Consider the following 25,413-nt stretch of genomic DNA (forward strand, 5'->3'; position numbering starts at 1 on the left):
CTCACTCTATTTCTTGCCCAGTAGAATTCGTACTCCCTCACGTCCCCACCACTCAATTTTATAAATGAAAAGCATCAGATATATTTAAAAATGCTCAAAACTGAGTAATTTCATTAATCAATTTATAAATTCTAACCAGATTGTCACTAGTGGACCCCTAACATCCATCTTTCTGGTGTTTCAAACAAAGCGGAAAAGAATTCGTGTTCTGTTTCTCCAAGTTAATAGTTTACATACACAAGGTTTTAAATAAGCTTTTTTTTTTAAATCTGTGACTGGAATATGGTATCCAGGTACAAAACTCGGGGCCAAATCATAAAAAGTACACACACAGAAATGTACAGTCACTTGTCACTTGAAGTTTGACCACCGTTTTATTCTTGCACATGTTTATTGAGCATTGTTCACACTGAGTAAATAGACTTTTAGACTTTGCTCTGGTGCCCATTCGAGGAAAGTAGGGGCCCTATTTAAATTTTGGACCCCCACCCCACCCAACACTTAATCTGATCCAGCCAACATGAAATCACCTTATCAGTAATATAAATGAACACAAAGAGTACAACGCTGACCACAACCTTCCACTCAGTTAGACTTTTCTCACACGTCTTTTATCGCTTCAGAATTGCAAGGAGACTAAAAAAAAACTACATCTATACATTCAAAAGACAGTGACGCACCAACGCATAACTCTCGGACGACCATGTCATTAATCCAATCCGGCGAATTAACCTTTATTTTCACCATTTATATTCATTTATATTACCAATAAGGTGATTTCATGTCAGAGATTTCGCCGTACTTTATTGATATGTGATGGTGGATGGAAATTTAATGTGTAATTTACTTGAAGTAGTTCCTTAATATACGATGTGGCTAATTTCGGACTTATTTACACTGAAATTTAAAGCCCCCCCCCCCCCCCCCCCGCCTTTCTTTAATACATTAAGTGTTTACTTGAGCTCTGTTTATGTCGGACCGTTTTTTACCAGTAAGTGCACGTGTCCACTCTCTGCGCATGCGATTGCGATTGTACAGTCGCCATTGCTTGGCGTTAGACCAGTCTTGTGTGGTTACAGAGTTACTATATCGAGATGATACAATCGTCTGGTTTGTTTTTGCATACAAGATGGTAAGAAATTCAGCTTGGCCCCATTAATTACATCACTTATCAGATTATTTTATACTTTCCTAATTTCCTTCCTAAGTTTAGTCTCCATCCACCTAAAACATCCTTCATTTGTAACTGCTTATTTAACTAATTATTTACTTTAAATAAATCTTATTATTTTCATTGGAATTTCATCTTTGCTTCTTGATCTGAGTAAGTAATAATTTCACTTTAATGAAATGAGATATCTTTCTTCTCGCTGTCGTTCAACTTTTAGGACTTTCCGTCTTACTTTATCTCTCTCTCCAATAACTAAATTATATCACCAAATACCCTTTTATCAGAAACGAACCTGGGTTAGAATACATGAAATACGTGGGGACTGTTTGAAGGTTTCACTCCGTCCGTTCGTCCACTAACTTCGCTGGTGTGCATCAGCCCCACCCACCCACCCCTTTCCCATTAAGCGGAGAAAGCCTTATTAGGTTCTGTAAAGAATTGCCCCCGTTACATTTTTGGTGCCGTGACCAGGATATTCGGTGAAATTTACAAATACTGTAGTTGGTATTGTTAAAGTCTTACAGCATCCAAATTTAGTTATGTCGTCTGCTCGTAGATTACTGGAATATTGGGGTAGCAGAAATGATGATGTGTTTACACCCAAACCAGCACAAATTATGGTTGAAAGTAGACGAGCTGTGTCTGAAAGAGCATAGATTTATTCTCCTGATGAGGAATTTTATGACAAAAATATGGATATTGTGGACGATGGTGTCCAGACACCCACACATACCAAGTGTTTAGATGCACCTACTGGCAAACAATTCGTTATGAGGTCAAGGCTGCATATAGATTCTCAGCTAAACAATGTCAAGGTAGAATCGCCCCACAGTCGCAAGGCAACAAATCGTCATGACGAAATACCTTTGCACGTTCCAAGTAGTGAATTAAAGATTAGGAAATATGAAATGTACTCTACGACAGAGGTAAAGAATGTCATCCGTGCCAGTAATCCACCTGAATCCATTGCAGCATTTACACACACCAACCGTGACGCATGTGTAGGCACACAAACCAGTGGATCTTCGATCCGAAATTCAGTCTCACAACAATGCATGCATGAAAACACTATCAATAGTGATGAATTGTATCATCAGGACACAAACAATGAAAATAAACACGGTTATTTTATAAACAAATTCGCTAAAAAGCAGAATGTGCACAATCCGACATGCGGTAACACTGTTTCTTGGCCCACTATTGAAACGTCGCTTCCTCTCCCAAAAACAGAAAAACTGGAGTCTCATTTCCTTAGTGCCGACAGAAACAATTCGCACAAAAGGAATCTCTCCATAAATCAAGATGCTGCATGGGATAACAATATATTGTGCGATATTTCCCGCTGTTCAAATGGTTGTTGCACAAATGAGACCGCGCGTTCAACTTCAACATGCTCTTGGGCGGTAGATAGCGGTCACGTGACGTCAGAAGCCACCAATTCAAGGTCAAGTGGGCGTTGCGTAAACTCGGTAATGCACAATTCTAATTGTACTGCATACGATCGTTCTGGCGGTGACTTCAGTCACAGGGATTCAAACAAAACGAATGAATTTGGGCAAAATAAATACTCCGAAGGTACCAAACGATTTAGGAAAGAAAAAGAACCTGATAAATTCGATGGCAAAAACGTGCAATGGCAGGATTATATTGTACATTTTGAGCAAGCTGCTTATTGGAACAAATTGGAATAAAAGTGAAAGGGCTCAACAATATGCAATGAGTTTAAGAGGAACAGCACAACGGTTACTAGGTGATTTTGACCGAACTAAAATAGGGGACTAAGATTTATTAAAGCTGCTTTAGAACAAAGATTCAGTCTCATAGAAAGGGAAACTGCTTAAAGATGCGAGTTTTGAAATAGAAGAAGACAAAAATCGGAGTCCGTTGCAGACTATGGTTATGCATTCAGGCGACTAGCCTGTCGCGCATTTCCGACGATTCCCGTTTTGGCTAGGGAAAACATATTGATAGATCAATATATATGTGGGCTAGGGAGTCAGGAAATAAGAAAGCATGTTCAATTTGGGCATCCCAAAACTCTGGATGATGCAATGACCAGTGCCATTGAGTATGAGGCCTTTGAAAGGACTTGGCCAAATTTACAGAAACCTATAAATAAGGAGATCCCCGTTAGAGCTCTTAGGTCTAAACAGGACCTGCCCCAAAGCAATACCGAGACAGGTAACCAGAAAGAAAGTAAAGACAGTGACACGCGTTCGAATATTGATAACCTTACAAGAGCAGTTAAAGCTCTCCGAGAATCTGTGGACACTGTAGCGAAACTGTCGACAGAAAATACAAGACAGATAAATATGGTAATTGGGAACATGCAAAGGAAGGATAGGAATGCTACATATCGAGCAAATTGTCAGACTGCCAGAGCCAATCAGATATAGTGTTATAGATTGGGTCACATGTGTAGGGACTGCCCCATGAGAAAAGAACCCGAACAGACCTAATAGTATGTTAGATAATCAGGAGAAGCTGGAACAATCAGCTAAAAATGGTGTATAGTTAAACTAGAACGGGCTGATCTTGAGGCCGAAAGTTCGGCCCACTGTTATGGATGCTATAAGAAGAGTAATAAAGAATCTGAAAGGCTAACTTTAAGAGTAACTGCTATTGCTAAAACCTGTTGGTTTGTTTCTGTCGATGTGTGTCAAACATCTTAATTTTTTTTTAGATACTGGGTCTGCTGTAACACTTATTTCTAAACAAGTTTTTGAAAGACTTGCGTCGTGAAAACCTGATTTAAAACCAACATGCTCTCAACTAACCGCTGTAGACGGAGGTTTACTAAGCATTTATGGGCAAGCAGTCTTCAGATTTAAGATAGGTGGTAGAACTTTTGAAAGCAACACCATAGTTGCTGATCTAGACGGGTTACCTGGAATAATTGGCTTGGATTTTATAAAGAAAAATAATGCCAACTTAAATATGAAGAAGGGCATTCTAAAAATTAGAAAGCTAAAAATCAGATTGAAAAGGGAAAATAATTTTTCCTGTGCAACAATACATGTTACGGACTCGATCGCTATCCCTCCAAAATCAAATATGTTTGTTAAAGGAAACGTACAGGGAGAATGGGAAAAAGGCATCATCAAACCTCTCAAACAATTTTCAGAAGAAACTGGTTTGATTTTGCCAAAGTCTTTAGTAAAACCCGAGAATTCGGAAGTGGTATTTTCCGTAGTGAATTTTACCTCTGAACCGATCACACTGAAGAAAGGGGTACCGATAGCTCAAATATATCCTTTGCAGAGTGTTTGCTCTTAAACTGTTTCAAAACTCGAGACACCTTGCAATTCAGATAAACCAGTACCAAATCATCTTAAACCTTGGTAGACGAAGCATCTGAAAAGGTTTCAGTTGAACAAAAGAGTTTGTTGCAGAAACTCATAGTCGAGTACGTAGATGTCTTTGTTGGACCTGATGGTATGTTATGGAGAACCGATAAAGTAAAACATGTAATAGACACTGGTGACAGTAAACCTATAAAATTGCCTCCTTGTAGATTACCATTATCTCGGGAAAGAGAGATTGACCGCATGCTTACTGAATATGTAATAGAACCAAGTGACTAAGAAAGATGGAACGCCTAGATTTTGCACAGATTACAGGAAACTGAACATTGTAACTCGTAAAGACGTGTATCCGCTTCCTAGAATGGACGATTCCCTAGACGCACTCTCAGGGACGAATTGATTTTCCACATTCAATCTTGCAGGATGCGTTAGATGAAAATGATAGAGAGAAAACAGCCTTTGCTAGTTACAAGGATATTTCAGTTTAAGGTGTTGATGTTTGGTCTAACTCGCCCGCTTCTTTTATGCGTTAGGTCCAAGTCGTGCTACACGGAATTACTTTCGAGCAGTGTTTAGCTTATCTAGACGATATTATCGTGATTGTTAGTACTTTTGAGTCGGCTCTGGAAAATGTGAAATTAGTCTTCGAGCGCTTCCGTGAGGCCAACTTAAAATTTAAACCATCAAAATGTAGTTTGTTTCAAAAGCACGTCTCTTATCTAGGACTCGTTGTGTCTGAAGACGGTATAAAATGTGATCGAAAGAAGGTAGAGTGTGTTAAGAATTGGCCAACACCGAACAATATGTCGGAAGTAAGAGGCTTCCTTGGTACAGCTTCTTAATATAGGAGGTTTATTAAAAAACTTCTCCTCAATAGCATACCCTTTATCTCAGTTGATCAGAAAAATAAACCCTTTACTTGGTCACAAACCCATCATGAGACTTTTGATAAGCTGTAAACACTTTTGACAACAGCACCTATTCTGACTTATCGCAACAGGGATGGAACATTTATTCTAGACAGATTGAAGTTCGTATGCTATTGGAGCGGTTTTATCGCAGCTCCAAGATGATAACGAGAGAGCTATTGCTTACGCTAGTAAGACTCTGAATAAACAACAGATGCACTATTGCACTACCTATAGGAAATTATTAGCTGTCGTCCCATTTGTCAAAGAATTCAAACACTATTTGTGGGGAAGAAAATTCATTGTCAGGACAGACCATAGTTCGCTGAAATGGCTTAAAAATGTAAAAGAACCAGAAGGCATGGTCACGTGATGGTTATCAGTATTAGATGCGTATGGCTTTGAAATACAACACCGTAAAGGTTCTTTGCATGGAAACGCAGATGAACTAAGCGCAGCGATTGTCAGGACGGCGTGCGTGTTGGTGCAAAGAAAATGACTGTAAACCAGACTGTTGTCGGAACAGTTTCTCAGCAGTCCGAAGAGACTGCTGTAGAGAAGGCGCAAAATACTGCACGTGGGGTGTGTGTCTCCAGCGGTTATGCCGAAGGCGAGTCGAATTGTTTAGGGACTTGGAGTGTGGAACAACTAAGAGAGTTTCAACAGAATGGCCATTGTATAGGGTTAGTGTTGAAATTACAGGAAGAAGGTGCCGAAAAACCTCTTCCCTTTCAATTAGTTGGGGAGAGACAGGAAGCAAAGTCCCTGCTGAGACAGTGGACTCGTTTGGAGGTCCAAGACAGTCTTCATTTATATTACCGATAAGGTGATTTCATGTTGTCAGAGATTTCACCGTACTTTATTGATAAAACGTCAGACTCCTGTGGTAATTCTAACCTTACCAGCTGGTCCTGTTTTCATCTAGATGTAAAATGTGTGCTAGCTGTAAATTAAGAATGGACCAGTTTTCAAAACGTCTCAACAGACCTTGTTGAATTCATGACATATTGGAGAAATTACACTTGTTGGCAGTTTCGAAGAATGCACTAGTACAACTAGACTAGCACTAGCATAGATTAGCATTCAGATATAGCAGAGATCGACGACGCGTCATGTAAATGTGTTATGCGTAGCACGTGATACACAAAAGTGAAAGTGTAGGACAAACAATAACAGCAGCTCAGAATGTATTTGATAAAGCTAGAGAAAAATTACCTCCCAGGAGCTGAATTTCGTTGTTCCGAAGTATCAGAACATTTAGTTAGTGAGTTGAAGCGCTGGCTTGAATGTCGTCGATTGGCAGTTGTTTGGAATTAGTCAAAATGTAAGTCGATTCTTCATTACGATACCGTAATGATTTAATTACTGTAACATTATGAGTTTGTTATTGTAACATTCTTTTCAGGCAAATAACAAACTGCCATCTTTAAACAACCATTTTCACCACATGAACTCCAAACTAAAACTTTTCAAGTCCATGTCGACTTCTATATGTAGCATATTTTGCCATTTACCATTTTGTCATGGGGGTGGGGAAGCATGCAAGGATAAATGTGTCACAGCGTCAGTGAATAATTACTGTACTAATATTATGGGATTACACAATTAGATATTTGTAATTTTCATAAAATATTTTATCACAATATACAGTATTGTTCATAAATATACAAACATACAAAAATATATACATGTAAGTAAACAATAAAGAAGGACATTAATAATTACAAGGATGTATACAATTATTTATCCTTTTGCACACATAGATGACATTATAATAATTATTAACAGGTTCTAGTATGCATGGGGTCACATAGTGTTTTGAAATGTTCAAAAATAGTTTTGTTGTTTTAACAGCTGAATTGTTTGTTTTGTAAAAATAAATACATGTCTAACATTTTAAGATACTGTAAAATTCTAACTGCAGGTAACAACTCATTTCTTACATTTTTGTTACAGCACACATTTTTTATTGTTCTTGTTTAAATGTATATTGTGCATTAATACTTGAAAACAATTTTATTTTTATTTTAGTTGTTTGGAGTGAATAGAATCAAACAACACAGACATACTTATTCATGTTGATGGAGGAAAATGGTATGAACAAAAACGTGAGTGAGGTGTTATCTTCTGTCAGGACCAGTAAGTCTACAGAAACTGTACCTTTTCTTCCTACAAGCAGTTGGAATAGTTTCCCATTGTTAATATTCCAAAAGGATTTTGTTACGGGATAAATTATGAATACATTATATCAACTGCAAAGGTGTACACATTTAACTCTACCTTTGATAGTGAAAGTGAGGACAACTTGACTGACTTCAACACATTAAAACCTACGTTGAAAGGTCAACACTATTTTATAAGTGGCCATGTGAAAAACTTGCAAGATAATTATAAAGATGACCATTATTTCTTAAAATCATCTGAAATTGCATCATACATGCAGCAAGTTGTGTATCATGTATCAGTGACTCTAGCAACAGTCAGAAAAAGTAAAGGATGCATCTTGTGAATGTAAAGCTTCCTTTTGTGGGCAAATGCAATCATATTGCTTTACTTTTTGCCTTGGAAGATTATACTCTTCAGTTTGGATATAGACATGTGTATCTACTAGCAAACTTTGTACATGGAATATTGGGAAGAAGTCTGAACGACAGCTGCAACCATGCTATTTAACATCATAAAGTAAGAAATTAAAGGCAGATAGATTTAGAAACTATGATCCACTATAGAGACAGAATACCCTGGCAGATAGATTTAGAAACTATGATCCACTATAGAGACAGACTACCCTGATTATGAAGTTCACATGGAAGTATTAAAGGATAGAACTAAGTCTGCCTTACACTTAATGGAAGTATTAAAGGATAGAACTAAGTCTGCCTTACAGTTAATGGAAGTATTAAAGGAGAGAACTAAGTCTGCCTTACAGTTAATGGAAGTATTAAAGGATAGAACTAAGTCTGCCTTACAGTTAATGCAGTTTGACAAAAACACAGTTCCTTTTGAAGTACCAAATACACAAGATCAGACAGAGTCAGAAATGTGGCACAGTATCAGATTCTGTGGAATAACTGGTTCAGTAGTAAAAGATGTAGCAGTTGTACGCAGTAAAAAGGGAAAATATAATCTTCTGAACATAATTATGTGGGGAAAAAATTACTAGAATTAAAACGTTTAAAATATGGAAGACAAAATGATGAGAAAGCTTTTCAAGAGTACTTGGCAGAAAATGCCCAAAAGAATGTTATGATACAAAAAAGTGGATTTTGATTAATCCTCTGTATCCAGAACTTGAATGTAGTCCTGATGGCCTTGTCTACAATCAAAACATGCGTCATATTGTTAACGATCTGAATATATACTATCGCTGTTGCTTTTCAGGCGTAGATGCAATCTCTTCAACGTGTTCTGCCATTTATATTGTAGTACAAAAACCGGTTTATTTGTCATATATATATATATATATATATATATATATATATATATATATATATATATATATATATATATATACTCTTTAAAGTTTGAGTTCTTCTGTACTTTTTTATATTTATTTCTTTATTTTTCTAGACCCCTTCTGTTTCATTTTTTGATCTGCCCCTGTGTCACGAACTGAAAGGATTTGCATTACTAGCACATCTATTGATTAAAAACATCCCCCACCCCCGATGTTAATCGAACATGTTCAAGTTTCTAAATAGATATAAATGACAAACCTGATTTGGCGTAAGTGTTGCTGGGATAGGGTTGGGATGATCAGTCATCGGTCCATTCCCACCTACGAAATATTTACTGCAGGTATATGTCCATCTTATCACTTTGTCAGTGGTAAAATTTTCCATTCCACAGGAACGCACCCAATGCTGGCACTTCTCGAGATTTTTTGGGGGTTTTGGAAATGGATTCCATAATACACACGTCATATGTTAACGATCTGAATATCTACTATCGTTGTTACAAAGTCTAAAGCAGCAATGTCTTGTAGCACCGTGATTTTTTCGCTTTTCAGGCGTAGATGCAATCTCTTCAACGTGTTCTGCCATTTATATTGTACTACAAAAGCCGGTTTATTTGTCCTACATTCTGCAGCTGAGTCTGCGAGCTATAAATAGGCGTGCTATTTTTAGTAATTAACAGTGTCGGTCGATCTCTGCTTTAGCCTTGGATTTCACCACTGATACAAATACTGGGAAAACTACAAGAAATGCAATGTAGTAACAGATATGATTGGAATAGCCAAACAGACATAATAGAAGCAAACCAGTGAGGTAAATAAAAAATACAGTTATGTGTGGAAATATCTAAATGAACAAAAATTCCAAATGTCACGTGTCCCTCCCATAACATCAAATATAATGACCATACAGTGACTTCTATATCCACCCTTGATTTACATGACAGACCTATGAATAGTAGTAGAATTGATGAGTAAACAGTGTGCATAGGTCTCCTTATTAAAGATTACATTAGTGAATGCAAAAAATTATATTGCAATTTTATGTACACCAAGAATAGCATTGGAGCATTTCAGGTGACATTTACGTATCTGAGCTTCTTTAAAAAAATCACCATTTATCTATCTTCAATTTATAATTGCAATGTTTTATCAGTCTTGTCATATAATGCAATACATGAGTAAAAGTTTAAGGTGACCGTCTATATATGCATGTATTACTTAAGAAAAGGAAACTTAAATGACAGAAATTACTTAAAATTCCCCAGAACAAAGCTAACTTTAAAGTATGGTAGGCATAAGCCAATTAAAATACAAAATATCAAGTTCCAAAACATTCACTGAATGAAATTGGTGGACACAAAAATCATTAGGGGTCATCACCGTTAAGCATGGTGGTAAAGACCTAAGTGATCATATCTGAAGCATAATGTTTCAAAACACAACTAGGACTTATTACACTGATAACCATAATTACTCTACAAATGGTGTAATTGCATCAACTTTATATAACTGATGCAAATCACTCCACCTAGCATGGTCAAATCTACACACTTTATACACGTCATCCCCCTCCCCTTTCATGGCAACAGTTGTCATATATCAAAGTGTGTTTAATATCCCAATGAAAGTCACTCAGAGGTTTGCAAAAAGTATTCATTTCGCTTCTTATCCATAAACAGAACCATATTTTATATTTATAGTAAAAGTAATTGTACATGTATGATTCACAGTATAGGGCTGTTCTTCTCTGTAGGCCTTATGGTACTAATTCAGAAACAATAGTAAATTTATGCAAATACAATGATATTAAAACTTCAATGACTTGACATTTCTGAATGCTTATTATGCAACTCATATTTATCAGTATCGACACATACTGAAGACAGCTTCTGGGTAGAGAAACCATACGAGCCACAACATCTTCTGGGTCTACACGTTTGAAACGTGCTTTCAATTCCACACTAAAGAGTCTGGTGCAATAATTCAGTAATGAGTTTTTGCAACTCAAGTTATAAAAAAAATAAAAGGACTGAAATTCCATCAATGTCTCTTTTTTTGTCAGTAACTTGTTGGATAAGCTCTCAAAAGATTCTGTTTACTAAATTAATTTCATTATCAACCAATCCTGGCCAGTCAAACCGGTAAAACACTGCCACCAGAAAGAATCAAAACCAGTGTTCCCCAGTTGCAAAATAAATCATGTTAGGCAATAAAATACAGCAAAATGAAAATGAATTAATGAAATTAATAAAAATTGTAATTATACAAGTTTTTTTGTTGTTTTAGTTTATCTTGATATAAACTGTCAGTTTCATGCAGATTACATAACAAATTGTTCTTAATATACAAACAAAATAAAAAAGGAATTAATACAAAATGCAATTTCACACAATTTTATTTTCATAAGAACGAGATCTGCAGTTTTATATAAGACAGCTATAAGGAGACTATTTTCTTCGCCCATGTCTCATATATATATATATATATATATATATATATATATATATATATATATATATATATATATCAATCAGTCAATCCTCTCTGCGCCGTCTGGTGCTTGAGGCGACAGCAAGGGAGCACCATTTTGGTCTGTCGGCTGCTGTTATGGGGCGGTCTGCAGGGTGAGGCCTCTGGTCTTGAGTTCTTGCTCCACGGTACGGCACCAGGTCTCTTTGGGTCTGCCACGGTTCCTTTTCCCCTGTGGAGTCCATCTCAGTGCCACCCTTGGTAGTGAGTCAGGGGGCATTGTGCAGACGTGGCCGAGCCATCTCCATCGACGAGTTGCAATGGTCTCAGCGATGGTGTTTGCGCCCGCTCTGTACCGGAGTTCCTCATTCGAGATCATGTTTGGCCAGAAGATCCTCATGATCCGTCGCAGGCATTTGGTCTGGAAGACTTCGAGTTTGCTTTCTATGTTAGCAGTTGTCTTCCAACACTCTGACCCGTACAAAAGGACGCTCAGCACGTTGCTCTTGAAGATACGGATCTTTGTACTGGCGCTGAGGTTTGTTGACCTCCAGATGGGCTTCAGCATTGCGAAGGCCTGGTTGGCCTTGCTGATTCTTGTGGTGACTTCCCTTGTGCAATCTCCATCCGTGGCGACCTTGCTGCCCAGGTACGTGAATTCGTCTACTTCTTGCAGGGGCTGGTCATTGATGGTGATTGGGTCGCCCACTCTAGTGTTCTTCCTCAACACTTGTGTCTTCCCTATGTTGACTCGAAGACCTATGGTGCTTGCTGTCTGTACCAACTGTTGTGTCTTCTGTTGGATATCCTGGTGTCTGCTTGCCAGCAACCCGATGTCGTCGGCATAATCCCGGTCATCCAGCATTGAGGTCAGCGTCCACTGTATTCCTTGCCTTCTGCCCTCTGTGGTGCGGTGCATGATCCAGTCAATGGCCAGTGAGAAGAGAATCGGCGAGAGAAGGCATCCTTGCTTCACTCCGGTTTCCACCTTGAACGGTTCAGTGAGTAGGTTGTTGTGGATGACTCTGCACTCAAAGTTCTCGTACAGGGACCTGATGACGTTGACAAGTTTCTGGGGGATGCCATAGTGTCATAGGATCTTCCACAGAGAGGCTCGGTGCAGGCTGTCGAAGGCCTTCTCAAAGTCGACAAAGACCACATAAAGGAATCCATTCCACTCATGGGACTGCTCAAGGATCTGTCTCAGAACGAAGATGTGGTCGATGCAGGATTTGCTCTTCCTAAAGCCTGCCTATTCCTGTCGTAGAATGCCGTCCACAGCTGTTGTGATGCGTTGGAGAATGATGCGACTGAAAATGTTACTGGTGATGGATAGTAAGGAGATTCCTCGCCAGTTGTTGCAGTTCCCCAGATGTCCTTTCTTGGGAAGTTTGACGATGATTCCTGTTTTCCAGTCATTTGGTGCTTCTTCACTATCCCAGATCTTTTGGAGACTCTGGCAAAGAAGCTGCGGTGTCTTTGTGTCTTCTGCCTGCAGCATCTCGGGGCATACTCCATCATCGCCAGGTTCCTTCCCATTCTCCAGCTTGTGGATGGCCTGCTTGACCTCCTCAACAGTGATGTCGTCGCAGTTGATGTCAAGGTCCTCCTCTGCTTCAGGAATGTCAGCGAGTACTGGTGGGTTGAGCGATTCAGCATGGACTCAAAGTGTTGCTTCCATCTCTTCAGCTTCTCCTCCTCCACTGTGACATGAGTTCCATCTTCATCTCTCACTGGAAGGTCGTGGTGCTGGCCATAGTCGCCCTTCAGCTTCTTGGTGTTCTGGTACACCGTCTTCATGTCTTTCTGTTCTGCTGCTGCCTCCGCCTCCTTTGCCAGTCTCTCTGTGTATTCTCTCCTGTCTCTCCTTGCTGATTTCTTCACCTCCTTGTCTTTTTCTCTATACTCCGTCGAAAGTCTCTCTTTCAGTCTTGGTGACTTGGCGTCCAAAAGTCTCTTCTTAATCTGTATTCTCTCGCCTATGCGAGTCCACGTCTCTCCTGATATCCACTCTGTCTTCTTACTATTCCTATAACCTAAAACTACTTCTCCTGCTTCCTTCAATGCTCTCTTGAAATTGTCGATGGTCAGCGCTGTCTCGTCTTCTAGAACACTAAACCTATTCCTTAGGGCCAGCCTAAACTCTTCCTTCACTTTTGGATCTTTCAGCTTGGCCACATCGAAGCGCTGATTCCTGGAGACCCCTATCCTAACTTTCCTAAGCTTCAAAATCATCTTGGCCACCAGAAGACTATGGTCGCTGCCGATGTCAGCATGCCGCATCACTCGCACGTCCTGCAGGAATGTTTCCATCGGCCGTTAATGATGATGTGGTCGATCTGGTTCTGAGTTCTGCCGTCTGGTGATGTCCATGTGAGCTTGTGGATGTCCTTGTGCTCGAACAGGGTCCCTCCTATGACCAAGTCATTCTCCTCACAAAAGTTGACCAGTCTTTCCCCGTTGTCGGTCATCACACCTACTCCATGGCGCCCCATGGTCCACTCTCTGTCTTTATTGTCGCAGCCGACCCTAGCGTTGAAGTCGCCAAGTAGCAACAGCACGTCATGTCGAGGGACGTCCTCTAAAACGGCTTGTAGAGCGTCGTAGAAGGTGTCTTTGTCCTCTTCTTCCGCGTCGTCTATTGGTGCATAGGCCACAACAACAGACAGCTTGGCGTACTTGGAGTTCATCCTGATGTACAGTAGGCGCTCATTCACTGGGTTCCACTGTAGAACGGTGTTGGTCTTGTTCTTGCTGATAATGATGGCGACCCCTTCCCGGTGGTCATTGTCCTTCCTTCCGGACCAGATGATGACTTCTCCGGAGTTCAACTTCTGCTTGCCGGCACCAGTCCATCGTGCTTCTGTTACGCCCATGAGGGTCAAGTTGTAGTGATTCAACTCGCTCACTGCTTGTGCCAGTTTTCTAGTCTGGTTGAGCGTTCGCACGTTCCAGCATCCAACTCTGATCCATGCTTTTGATGTCAGGAGTTCCGCTATCGGGATGGGGACGTCCTTGCGGTTTTGTTCTCCATCCGTCATAGAGCCAGTTGCCTGGTCTGCTTCGCTCCCAGCGCCAGTTGTCGTTCGTTCCCTTGTTGTCGTTTCCGTAGCAAGAGTTGTTTTAACGGGGTGGGGTTGCTAGCCCCACGCCCAACTATATATATATATATATATATATATATATATATATATATATATATATATATATATATATATATAGACGTGGACACGCGCACACACCGGGGGTATATTGAAACTGATAGTATCTCTTGAAATGCAAATATTTATTTGTAAACTTATGTAAGTCAAGTTTTCTTTCTTTCTTTTGACAACTGTTTCTTTTCTTGTGTTTTTTATACTTATTTTGATCCAAAAGTCAGAGTACATAATTATTTTCTTTTATTATGATCACCAAAACACGAATATAGAAAGCATTTGCTTCCAAATAAAATACAGATTATATTTCCGTTGATATTCTTTACACCAGTTAGAATATTATTATAGCCTACTTCACAGCTGGTTCTCATTGCCAAAAAGTACTGTATTTTTGCCAAGCTAGTATAATTTATACCCAAAACATACTTTTTATTTTGCTCTTTGAAGTCACATTCTTTTAAATCTGTCAATTTATACACCTCTATGCTCTGTTAATCACAAGATCACTAGTATTGATGACAGATCTTAAAACTTGGGTTGAACTGCTTTCTGACAGCTTGAGTACACTTGCATTTACATGGTCTATACATAAACAAATTTTGTTACTAGACAGCAGCTTGTCAAAGACTGCATACAAAACATATAATGGAATGGCATACTTAAAGTGTATTGGGTTGAGAGGAAATTTTATTTTGTAGAGTTTTTATTAAAAAATAATAGATGAAAATGAAGGAGCAAACTTTTTGAGGATTGTTCAATAAATTTAAGTTTCTTTATTTGTTTGTAAACTTAAGACTTTCATAATAAATTCTGCATGCTTCCATGATGCAAAAAGAAATGCATGATATATACATTAATTCCCACTGATCTAAAGGTTGCATTAACAGGAAAATGTTGTGACAGATTTGAAAGCTGATCTCAGTTTTCTTGATAAAATTTTTATCTAAGGATACAATAGCTTGGTTCATCATCATTGGTCATTGTGGTATATTCCTTGTGTCTATCAAAATAATGCAGTACCCAAGTACATGACATGTACGTATATATGTCAATAAATATGCATAAAAATGATCATATTCTTTTACCTTCATGTTTTTGTTATGAAATGTTTGTCATTCATGAGTTTCAAGTTTTTTTTAAAACTTGATTACAGGCATTGTTATAAGGGAGATTTGGTATAAATTCATCTCATTGTAATAATATCACTGCATTTTTGTTTTGTTATCACAGTAACCGATTTTTGTGGTATAAATTCAACAAATTAAATGTTAGACCAAATTTTTTAAAAATATATTTGAAATGTTTAAGACCATGTGAGTACATCCTAGAAAAAATTATAAGCACGGAATATTCAGCCAAAACTGTATTGATTTTGAGTTTTCAATCTGAACACTTCACTGAAAACAAAACACCTTTTGTGCCTATATTTGGTGGAACTTGGACAACCCAAGCCAAATCATTAAAAAATCTAACTTTTTTCAATTATCATAAATTCAAAAAATTCAAAGCATGGCTGATTGGGCAAGAAATTAGAAAGCTTAATAGAAATGAATACTTAAAATATGTACTTTTTCATGATTTTTACACATTCTAGGCTGGATATGGTTGCAACCAATCATATCATCCCCTGCATGCTGAAATAAAATATGCCCAATACCGATCCAGTGTCCACAACAAATTTCCCACTATAAAGAAAATTATTATTCCACAAGAGGTAAACTCAAAAAAGATGCCAAATTACTGAATTATGCATAAATCCTGTGTAAATCAGGATGTTAAACCTCCAGACTGATACACAGAAAAAGGTTAAGGAACTGCTCCATAGTATCTTAATTATTCATAACAAACTCATCTGAGTATGGATTAAGATCTGTTCGTGATGGGAATCTTTCACTTCCCAAGCCCGAGTTAGAGACCTTCAAAAAGCCTCTGCAAATTTCGGGTACTTTCATATGGAACAGTATTCCTCAAAACATTGAAAAGAATGATAATCTAAAGTTGTTTTACAAAATTATTTTCTTACATTTTTACATCTGATTATTATCATAAAACAGATACTTTATATTATTCTGTAAATACTGTATGTAATTTTATACTTTTTTCACATTTTAAGCAAGTCTCAGCAGAGAGTAGTACTGTACTAATTGAGTTACCTTCTATAAATAAAGTATTATTATTACTGTTGCTATTATTATTGTTCAACCAATATTGTCGCAGACCCTTTCTTTAAAAAAGCAAATGACATGTTAATGGGAACTTAACCAAGAGTGGCTTTTCAAGATCAACTCAACACAAACGTTTTATTCCTCAATCAGACATGCAAGCAATCAATCAGTACCTGATTAAAGATACATTCTGTTACACTCGAGTATTGGGTTATACCTCTCTCTACACCATTATTTAAGGATTAGAATTACATAGCCAGTTAACACCTACCAGGTTTGAATTCAAGCTTATGAAACTGGGGCTGAATATACCAATTTGACCCATCAAACTATGCAAACAAATCATCTGAGGCACCTAAATGTGAAGCAACTGGTTGTCAAAACTGCCTTGATAAATCAGTAAAATCTCACATGCATTAATCCAAAAACTAAATCACTGCTATCCCCTGCCAATTATCCTTGACAACATAATAATATAAAACATGACTTCTGGCTGTTACTTTACATTTAATGTCCAATTATCTTTGACAAAATAATAATATAAAACATCACTTTTGGCTGTGACTGTACATTTAATGGCCAATTAATAATAGTATACAAATTATAAAAGTGCAAAAGAAATAGTTATCTTACATGTACAAATCCGACAGCAGTAAATTCATGAATATGTCATACACCAATTTAATTTCTTACAGTCATATTTCACTGATGTGTTGTAATTGTATTACAAATAAACACAATAATTAGACTCACTGTTATAAAACTGTGTGTGAAATACTACACTTTTTACAAGAAAAGCATTCCATGTAAACCACCAGTCTCTATTTCACTATTTCACATAAACCGTCAGTCTCTATTTCCACTATTCAACAGGGTCTCCAATCGTTGGTTACAATTTAACTGTCAAACATTTCTATTTTATACTGTATGTATGGCTGATAATTAAATTGTAAGCACTGATACTAGCCCCTGAGCACTATTCCACATTAACCATCAATCTATATCCACTAGTCCGATAAAATCAAACCCCCAAATCTGTGTTGATACATCAGTATCAGCACGCATTTGGGTGTGTGTGTGTGTGATTTAGATTTTTAACGTAGCTTTAACAATTTTTCATTCATATCGCTACGATGTCTGCAATGTGGCAGTTCATAGTGATGTCTAGCACTGGGGCATCGTGCAGCAAACATGTAGCATGATGTCCCACCCAGTCACATTATCCTGACACCGGGCCGACCAGTCCTAACACTAACCTCTTAATGCTGAGCGCCAAGCGAGGCAGCTGTTAGTGCCGTTTTTGTAAGTCTTTGGTATGACTCGGCCGGGGATCGAACCTACGACCTCCCGCATCCGAGGCGGACGCTCTAACCACTAAGCCACTGGAGCGGTCACGCATTTGGGAGTTAGATTTATTATACTGTATTCCACCTGTCCTTTCGTCACATATTTGATTGCGAAGAGGGATCAGGTTGTGAACATTTTTTTCCTCACTGAGAATAAATCCTGGAAAAATTAGTCTATATTGATCAAATAACTGCTCATTATTTTACAGATGTTTGTATATATGTGTGGAAAATAAATTCTATCAAACAGATTCTATAACCTAAGACTAATGCATGTCTATGCCTAGCCTATTTATAAACACGAAAATAGGTTTAAGCACAGGAGTCTGGCGTTTTATCAATAAAGTACGATGAAATCTCTGACAACACGAAATTACCTTATCGGTACTATAAATTAACACAAGGAGTGCAAGCGTGACCCCAATCATCCGCTTGATTTGACTTTTGTCACGCGTCTTTGATCACTTCAGAATCGCAAGGAGACTTTAAAAACTACAGAAGTCCATTCAAGGCAGTAACGTACCACAGGTGCTCGAGGCGAGCTTGATGTTGAGAAAAAAAGAAGAAAGAAACAATAATCTAAAGGAAAAAGTCGTTCAGAGTGACAAAAATACCTTAGATTACCCCCAAGGTCCGTTCTGACATAGGACCCTCCCTATCATAATATAAAAGAGAGAAGGTACGGAACTTCCAAATACTTCGTTCCACCTATGACCCTCGAATTCCTTCTGCTATTTCCGTCTTTAAAGGCACACTACGATACTATATGGCTTGTGTTACTCCTGAGATATTTTTCTATCCATCAAGCCATCATTGACCTTTCTGAGTTGTACCAAATTGAAGTTACGGGCTCCGAAACGTACGATTTTCGCGAATTTTTTGCTTGTGGACAAGTGCGTGCACATGTGAAAATCGGTGAAAAGAGGTACATGTGCCATTTTTTCAACTCTATGGTGCATCCCTTCTTGAATTACAGAACAGTGGTATATGCAATAGTAAGTTTTTACTTACCATTAACTCGATTCAATTTTAGGAATACTGTTCCATGTAAGAATTATATATTGTTTTCTTCACTGCACATACATTGTATACATGCGACTCTATTTTCAAAATAGGTAAACTATGCGGCACACACCTCAACGCCGAAATATGATTGGCTCAAAAGGTTATGCTTAAATAACATCCATGGATCAGAGAATCGTTTCACGATAAAGACTATTTGTATCCCGGCAAAAATAGGCGATAACATGATCGGATCATGTTGGGAATCATTTGAATGTGTTAAATTAATGACAGTGTACATTAAAGTATAACGTTTTGAGCCAATGATATTTCGGCGTTAACGTATGTGCCGCATAGTTTACCTACTTTGAAAATAGAGTCGCATGTATACAATGTATGTGATGTCATGAATCAGATACACGAATGAATTATTCACCTTGTCGCTACGCAAACGTGTATTGTTATATTATATACGCCATGAAATAACATTGGTTCTCTCTTCTTTCATACTTGACAAAGAAACAAGTTATTACATTTTATCCATATTTAGTCGCAAGAAGTTCCATTTCAAGTCGTTTCAGACGTAACATTCGTAGCTGTAACAGCTATCATGTGACGGACAATTCATCTGTATTCTTTTTGCAGTACTTGACGAAGTGAAATTATCAGAAACAAAGATCAAACATATTCTAGTAAATTGATCCGCATACATCATAAATGGACCTTTTCGGAAATTCACATGTTATCATATGTAAAATAATTGGAAGATAAAACGAAGTTATTTTTTAACATTCTCCAATATAGTTATATGCTTTAGTTTTAAATCCTCCATTATCACGACAGTCTCTGCATTTATAAGTACTGATAGAAAATAATTTAGAAATATATTAAGTGAACTGAAGGAGAGAGAAATTCATAAATTACTGGGCCGCAAAATTCGATAATAATCGCCATTTATCTTTGAGAACTCTAAGGATGATCTAAACTCATATATTTTATTTCATCCAGTTCAATTGAAAAGATTTGAGTATATTCAGATTAATTTACCATTTCTCTGAACAGATGAAAGTTGTAAACAAAACAATTCTTTGATTTGTGTGTGAATGGATTTTTAACGTAGCTTGAACAATTTTTCAGTCATATCGCTACGATGTCTGCATTGTGGCAGTTTATAGTGATGTCGGGCATCATGTCCCATCCAGTCACATCATCCTGACACCAGGCCGACCAGTTCTAACACTAACCTCTTAACGCTGAGCCCCTAGCGAGGCAGCTGCATGTACCATTTTTATGTCTTTGGTATGACTCGGCTGGGATATGAACCCGCGGCCTCCCGCATCTGAGGCGGACGCTCTAACCACTAGGCCACTATCAAAATCTTCGATAACTATGCTAAGTGACTGCCTTTCTTTTATTACAAGTCGTCACAAAGTTTTCAACGAATGATCAGGAGAGCTTTTGAAATTCAAATGAGGATAATCAAATCATTACCCCGACACTTACAAAAGAAATGACAGAAAAATTCGAATAAGAAAATAAACTTTTATTTAGTTGCAATAATAAATTAAAATGAGTTATGACAGAACCAGGCTTCTAAGAAAGCTATTTTCAGTTTCAATCACGTCACCGATTACTAATTTAATAACCTAAAGAATACAAAATATAAAGATATATATTTTTGCAAGGGTTCAGCACAGACTATAATGGCTTATTATATCACTTGCGTTTCACTTAATTAGTAGCCATGACACACAAACACACACAAAATAACACACACACACACACACACACACACACACACACGCATATTTAACCTTGATTTTCCTCAAATATTTAAGTGTATTATCTATTAAATGTTTCAATGTTTCGTTAAATTGTCACCACCTGTGGTATGTATGTAAAGATAGATGGACGGATAGTTATGGTCGTTTTCGTTCGTTAATTGAGTCATGTAGCACATTCCATAACGCTGAGTCACGTGCACGTTTTGTGATAAAAGCAATCCACTAGTCTACATATCTTAAAGAAACTCCAAATAACAATAAAAGTCGTTTTGCCAGTCTGGGAATCTGCCACTAGCAATGACGATGAGTCATTGTAGGTAAAAATGTATTTGTACTTTTGCGCTTAGTATGTTATTCTAAGATAACCTGATAAATTCATCAGTTTGTCAATTCTGCTTCAGCTCTTAAATATATATATATATATATATATATATATATATATATATATATATATATATATATATATATATATATCCACACACAACATCTGTGTAAGTCATATACTTTTTAGCTCGCGTACAATGTTGAGTGACATTTAAGCTCCATGTGGTTTTTCAATGTTGCAGGTGAGCACTATGGTTGTAGGAGCACACGAAGTATTCAATAGACACAGCGTAAGCAATATATAAATGAGCATGAACTGTACTGACTATATTTTATCCCTATGAACTGGACGCTGGTGGTGTTGGGTTTTCTCTTGGTAATATTAACATTCTGTTTGCACGAACATTCTGTCGCAACGGCAGATATTTTCTACCATTATGGAGATATCAGCTAGGTCAAGCTCGAGTGCTAGCTGCAAAACTGGTAATATATGATTGGGATTGTGCTACCCTGTTATAATATATGATTAGATAACGAATCATACTGACATGCTTTCGTGTTTTAAAACTTCTACACCGCGGACAAAATTAGTGTAGTCTTTCCATATATAACATTTTCCATTCATGAAAAAAGTCATCCTATCCATCTCCTCCCAGAAGCTAATTACGGGGATGTGTTATTAATTACCGTTAAAAGTAGAATTGCGGTTAAACAACTTCCTGAGAGATTTCCTACAAATAGTGGGATTTTAGTACACGTGATTGCGTTAGCCTACAACAGTCACATAATGAGAATTTTTCACGAATGAACCTGACATCAAAAGGATCTTGCTAAAACCTATTAAGACCGTTATTGATACAGACTTGCTCTATTTTATTTCTTTAACAAATACTAGATATCTATTTACGAAAATTATACTAGAAGGCAAATATCTTTACAAAGAAATGGATACATATCCAAAAAAGGAATATATTAAAAACCGAACGGGAATATCTTAAAATAATAGGGGATATATTTATAAACGAAGGGGACTATATCCACAATTGTCCGCATTTAGATTAATAGAATTCACTTTATTCAGTCATAACAAGGATGAGAAAAATCAAATAAGCAAGCATGACTGCATTAAGTAAACAAATGTTATACTTGAAAATCAGTATAATATTTGTAAACTTGCTAGAACACAACCTTTGGTATTGTTGATGCTCACTAAAAAATTAATTTGATTATCTGATTAAACGTGCGATTGGATAGGTATTTAAGGAGATATCAGAATTCTAGAAACTATTCGTTCTGCGGCAATTGCAGTAAAACGGTTTGCCTAGAGACATGTCACATTAGCTGAGAGTCAGGTCAGGATTCAAACCCACAACATCAATTATTGTGAGTCTAGCTCACACATATTCAATATGAACAAGAACACGTTCTGTTTTGCGTGGCAAGTTTGTTTTGCAGTGTGTTAACACATTTAAACCGTGAAGGGAAATCAATATAACACATTTATAACCTGAAGGGAAATCAATATAACACATTTATAACCTGAAGGGAAATCAATATAACACATTTATAACCTGAAGGGAAATCAATATTGCAATTTAAATATAAAGAATATCCGTGTACTCAGTTAATAAACATGACATAAAATCTACATTGTTTTGTAGAAACTTGTCTCTTCCTTTCGTCGTCTGAACAACAAGTTAAGTACTTTCCCTATTACCAGAAGAACAGGAATGTGTCTATATAACGTTTCCTTCTATCGATGTTATTTATCTTGTTATTACAGCATTTAATTTTAAACAAATAATAAAAGAAGACAAAGACAAAAATTATTAAAAAGGATAAAAAGCTTTGAATGAATCTATAATCATATATATATATACATTAAACATTTTAAAACGTTTGCTTTCGGTGAGATAAGTTTTATGTATAAAAGAAATTTTGGCACATTTATACGAAGTAAACGTTAATCACCTAAATTTAATTTCTAAAAAGGAGTATGGACTTCTTGCCTTTACAGTCTGACAGCTACGTCCAGCAGGTCCATTTCAGAGCTCTGTCTCGCCAGAAATATATGCATCTTGAATTTCCTAAAAATGTACTTTCTTTGTTCTGCAAATTCGAATTACATGATGATATTGTGTGGAAGAAAAATCTTTTTACCAGACAGAGCTAGTTGTTATGTTTAATACTTACGGATGTCTGTTTTTCTTGCTTTTCAGATCGTGTTTCAGCGTCTTCTTATACCAGACACATCCACCGAACTATACACAATGTATAAAACATGGTCTTTCGGCGGACTCGAACTTTGGCTGATACATTGTTTGAAGCCAGATCTGGTAAAACAATCCTCATACTGTTCGAGCACTCTACAAACTGTACGCTCTGGTCGCATGCAACTTACGATTACGGAAAACGTTAGGACAACAAATGATGTTTGTAGGTTTTCAAAAAATAGTTTTACTTTCGTTTTCAATTCGCAATATGGCTTGCAAGGATCTATTTTAAATACAAGACGTTGGGAAAACAGTAATGATTTGTCAGCAAGGATAGACGATCAGTATGAAAACTCAAATATCAATCAATCAAGCAATCCTCTCTGCGCCGTCTGGTGCTTGAGCGACAGCAGGGGAGCACCATTTTGGTCTGTCGGCTGCTGTTATGGGGGCGGTCTGCAGGGTGAGGCCTCTGGTCTTGAGTTCTCGCTCCACGGTACGGCGCCAGGTCTCTTTGGGTCTGCCACGGTTCCTTTTCCAAAACTCAAATATAGGTGAACATTAATATCAATCTTTTGTCGTTGTAACTGTTTAACTGGGTCGATAGGAACAAGCGCGAGGTTTTAGACTTTCAGGACTCGAGGTACTAGTGATACTATGAAATTCGTCAGTTCGGGTTTGGAACGATTTGTATAATTCGTTCTCTTCTTCCTGTCTACAGTACACTGCATAACTAACTACCATACGTTCGTTTACTATTATATATCTCTTTGTCTGACTTTCTATCTGTATTTTATATATTTGACGATTTCTACTACTTTCAATATAGTAGGAAACCATAAGTACTTTAATGTAGTAATTATAGGCTGCTGCATTTGCATGTGAAAATGTGAGCAATACTGTACGACCTTGGGATTGCAGTAATAATCCAAAAAGACGAATTACATTTTTCTGTATAAATGCAGTAGCCTTTTAAATAATGCTCATTTTAATCGAATTTAGTACTTTGACTTATAACATGGTTTGTCTTTGATAAATATGCGATAGCCCTTGGCCTCAGTATACTTTTCTGTGCTATTCTGCAAGTTTAACTTGTGACTCAGTAAACTAGTCCATATCGTTAACTTTATCATCTCTGCTATCAAACTATACGAAACGGCTTGTTCAGTTCATCCAAAAGCAAATCTATCAAACCAAAAGCTAAAGCGTCAGCTACATAGGCGTATATTGTTTACAAAGTATTCCCTAGTACGTGATACTATTTTAGACATACGGTGTCGTGCAATATGAAGCCATGTAAGTAGTGAATGGGGACGGTATAGGGACTAGGGGAATTTAATGTTAAAAAGGGGTATATTCACTATAGGGGCTATGTAAATTTAACATGGGAGAAAAAATATCCACTATAGGGACAATGGAAATTAACATGGGAGCACAGAATATCGACTATAGGGACTATGTAAATTTAACATTATCGACTATATGGACTATGTAAATTAGCATGGGAGCACAGGATATGGACTATAGGGACAATGGAAGTGGAACATGGGAGATGGACATAACACAGACAACAGACAAAACACTGATACAACCATTTAAAATTAAGGCATGAAATTCAATTTTCTTTTCGTGACCTATGATTAGCCCTGAAAAGGGCCTTTGGTTTTATCTTAACCTTATTCCATGTTAACATAGAGGGCATCGCTTAGGTCTTCTTCTTTTCCTTAAATGTTGTCTCACTTCGGGTCCGTAAATTAAAACCCTCTTCAAACAACCTTGCCTCTCCACGTAGATTCTTCTCTTCCACACACTGGTATCTGTCATCCTGGCAATGATCCACGATGATCGGACATAAATGAGTAAGTCCGTACGAAACAGCATTGAAGAGACTAGAGTAGAAGATTCCACGTTGGTCCACATCTTGGTGACGAGAACAGATGAAGGAATGCAGCAAATTCCGGTTATTTATAAGGGAAGGGAGGATCGAAACGGATTGAGTTCATTGACCAATCCAAACACGCGTTACAAAATTCAGTCACTCCACGTCCAATCGGAAGAGAGCAGTCTGTGACATCACATTCCCTATATAGAGCTGCTAACGTCTATGTGCA

The 25,413-nt window shown here is 37.4% G+C and overlaps 3 protein-coding genes across 7 annotated transcripts in view; 1 reads left to right on the top strand and 2 right to left on the bottom strand.

Moving 5' to 3' along the window:
• The window catches only part of LOC149786879 (uncharacterized), a 62,622-nt gene extending 39,095 nt beyond the window's left edge, over positions 1 to 23,527 (bottom strand). For 2 of the 5 annotated variants that reach the window (XM_089977398.1, XM_089977399.1), the window contains exon 1: positions 23,283 to 23,526. The gene's annotated coding sequence lies outside the window, so the exon portion shown is untranslated. Of the gene's footprint in view, positions 1 to 9,100; positions 9,580 to 23,282 lie in introns of all 5 variants that reach the window. The other 3 variants (XM_089977396.1, XM_089977397.1, XM_089977395.1) reach the window with 3 other exon arrangements.
• LOC149786880 (uncharacterized) lies at positions 5,830 to 9,101 on the top strand. Its single transcript, XM_089977400.1, has 2 exons — positions 5,830 to 6,708; positions 7,416 to 9,101. Exon 2 carries the CDS (start codon positions 8,191 to 8,193, stop codon positions 8,545 to 8,547), a length of 357 nt encoding a protein of 118 aa, XP_089833526.1. The 5' UTR covers positions 5,830 to 6,708; positions 7,416 to 8,190; the 3' UTR covers positions 8,548 to 9,101.
• On the bottom strand, positions 13,593 to 14,351 carry LOC149786881 (protein CFDP2-like). The gene has a single exon (XM_089975988.1). The coding sequence runs from the start codon at positions 14,349 to 14,351 to the stop codon at positions 13,593 to 13,595; it is 759 nt and encodes a 252-aa protein (XP_089832114.1).
• Positions 23,528 to 25,413: the final 1,886 nt, after the last annotated feature.

The sequence above is a fragment of the Sinohyriopsis cumingii genome, chromosome 12 (genome assembly GCF_028554795.1).
Source record: "Sinohyriopsis cumingii isolate HCF-2022 chromosome 12, ASM2855479v2, whole genome shotgun sequence".
In the NCBI taxonomy this organism is placed as follows: Eukaryota; Metazoa; Mollusca; class Bivalvia; order Unionida; family Unionidae; genus Sinohyriopsis; species Sinohyriopsis cumingii.

Coding starts and splice junctions, on each gene's coding strand:
- LOC149786880 (XM_089977400.1), top strand. CDS start 8,191: ATGGAAGTATTAAAGGATAGAACTAAGTCTGCCTTACACTTAATGGAA.
- LOC149786881 (XM_089975988.1), bottom strand. CDS start 14,351: ATGACGGATGGAGAACAAAACCGCAAGGACGTCCCCATCCCGATAGCG.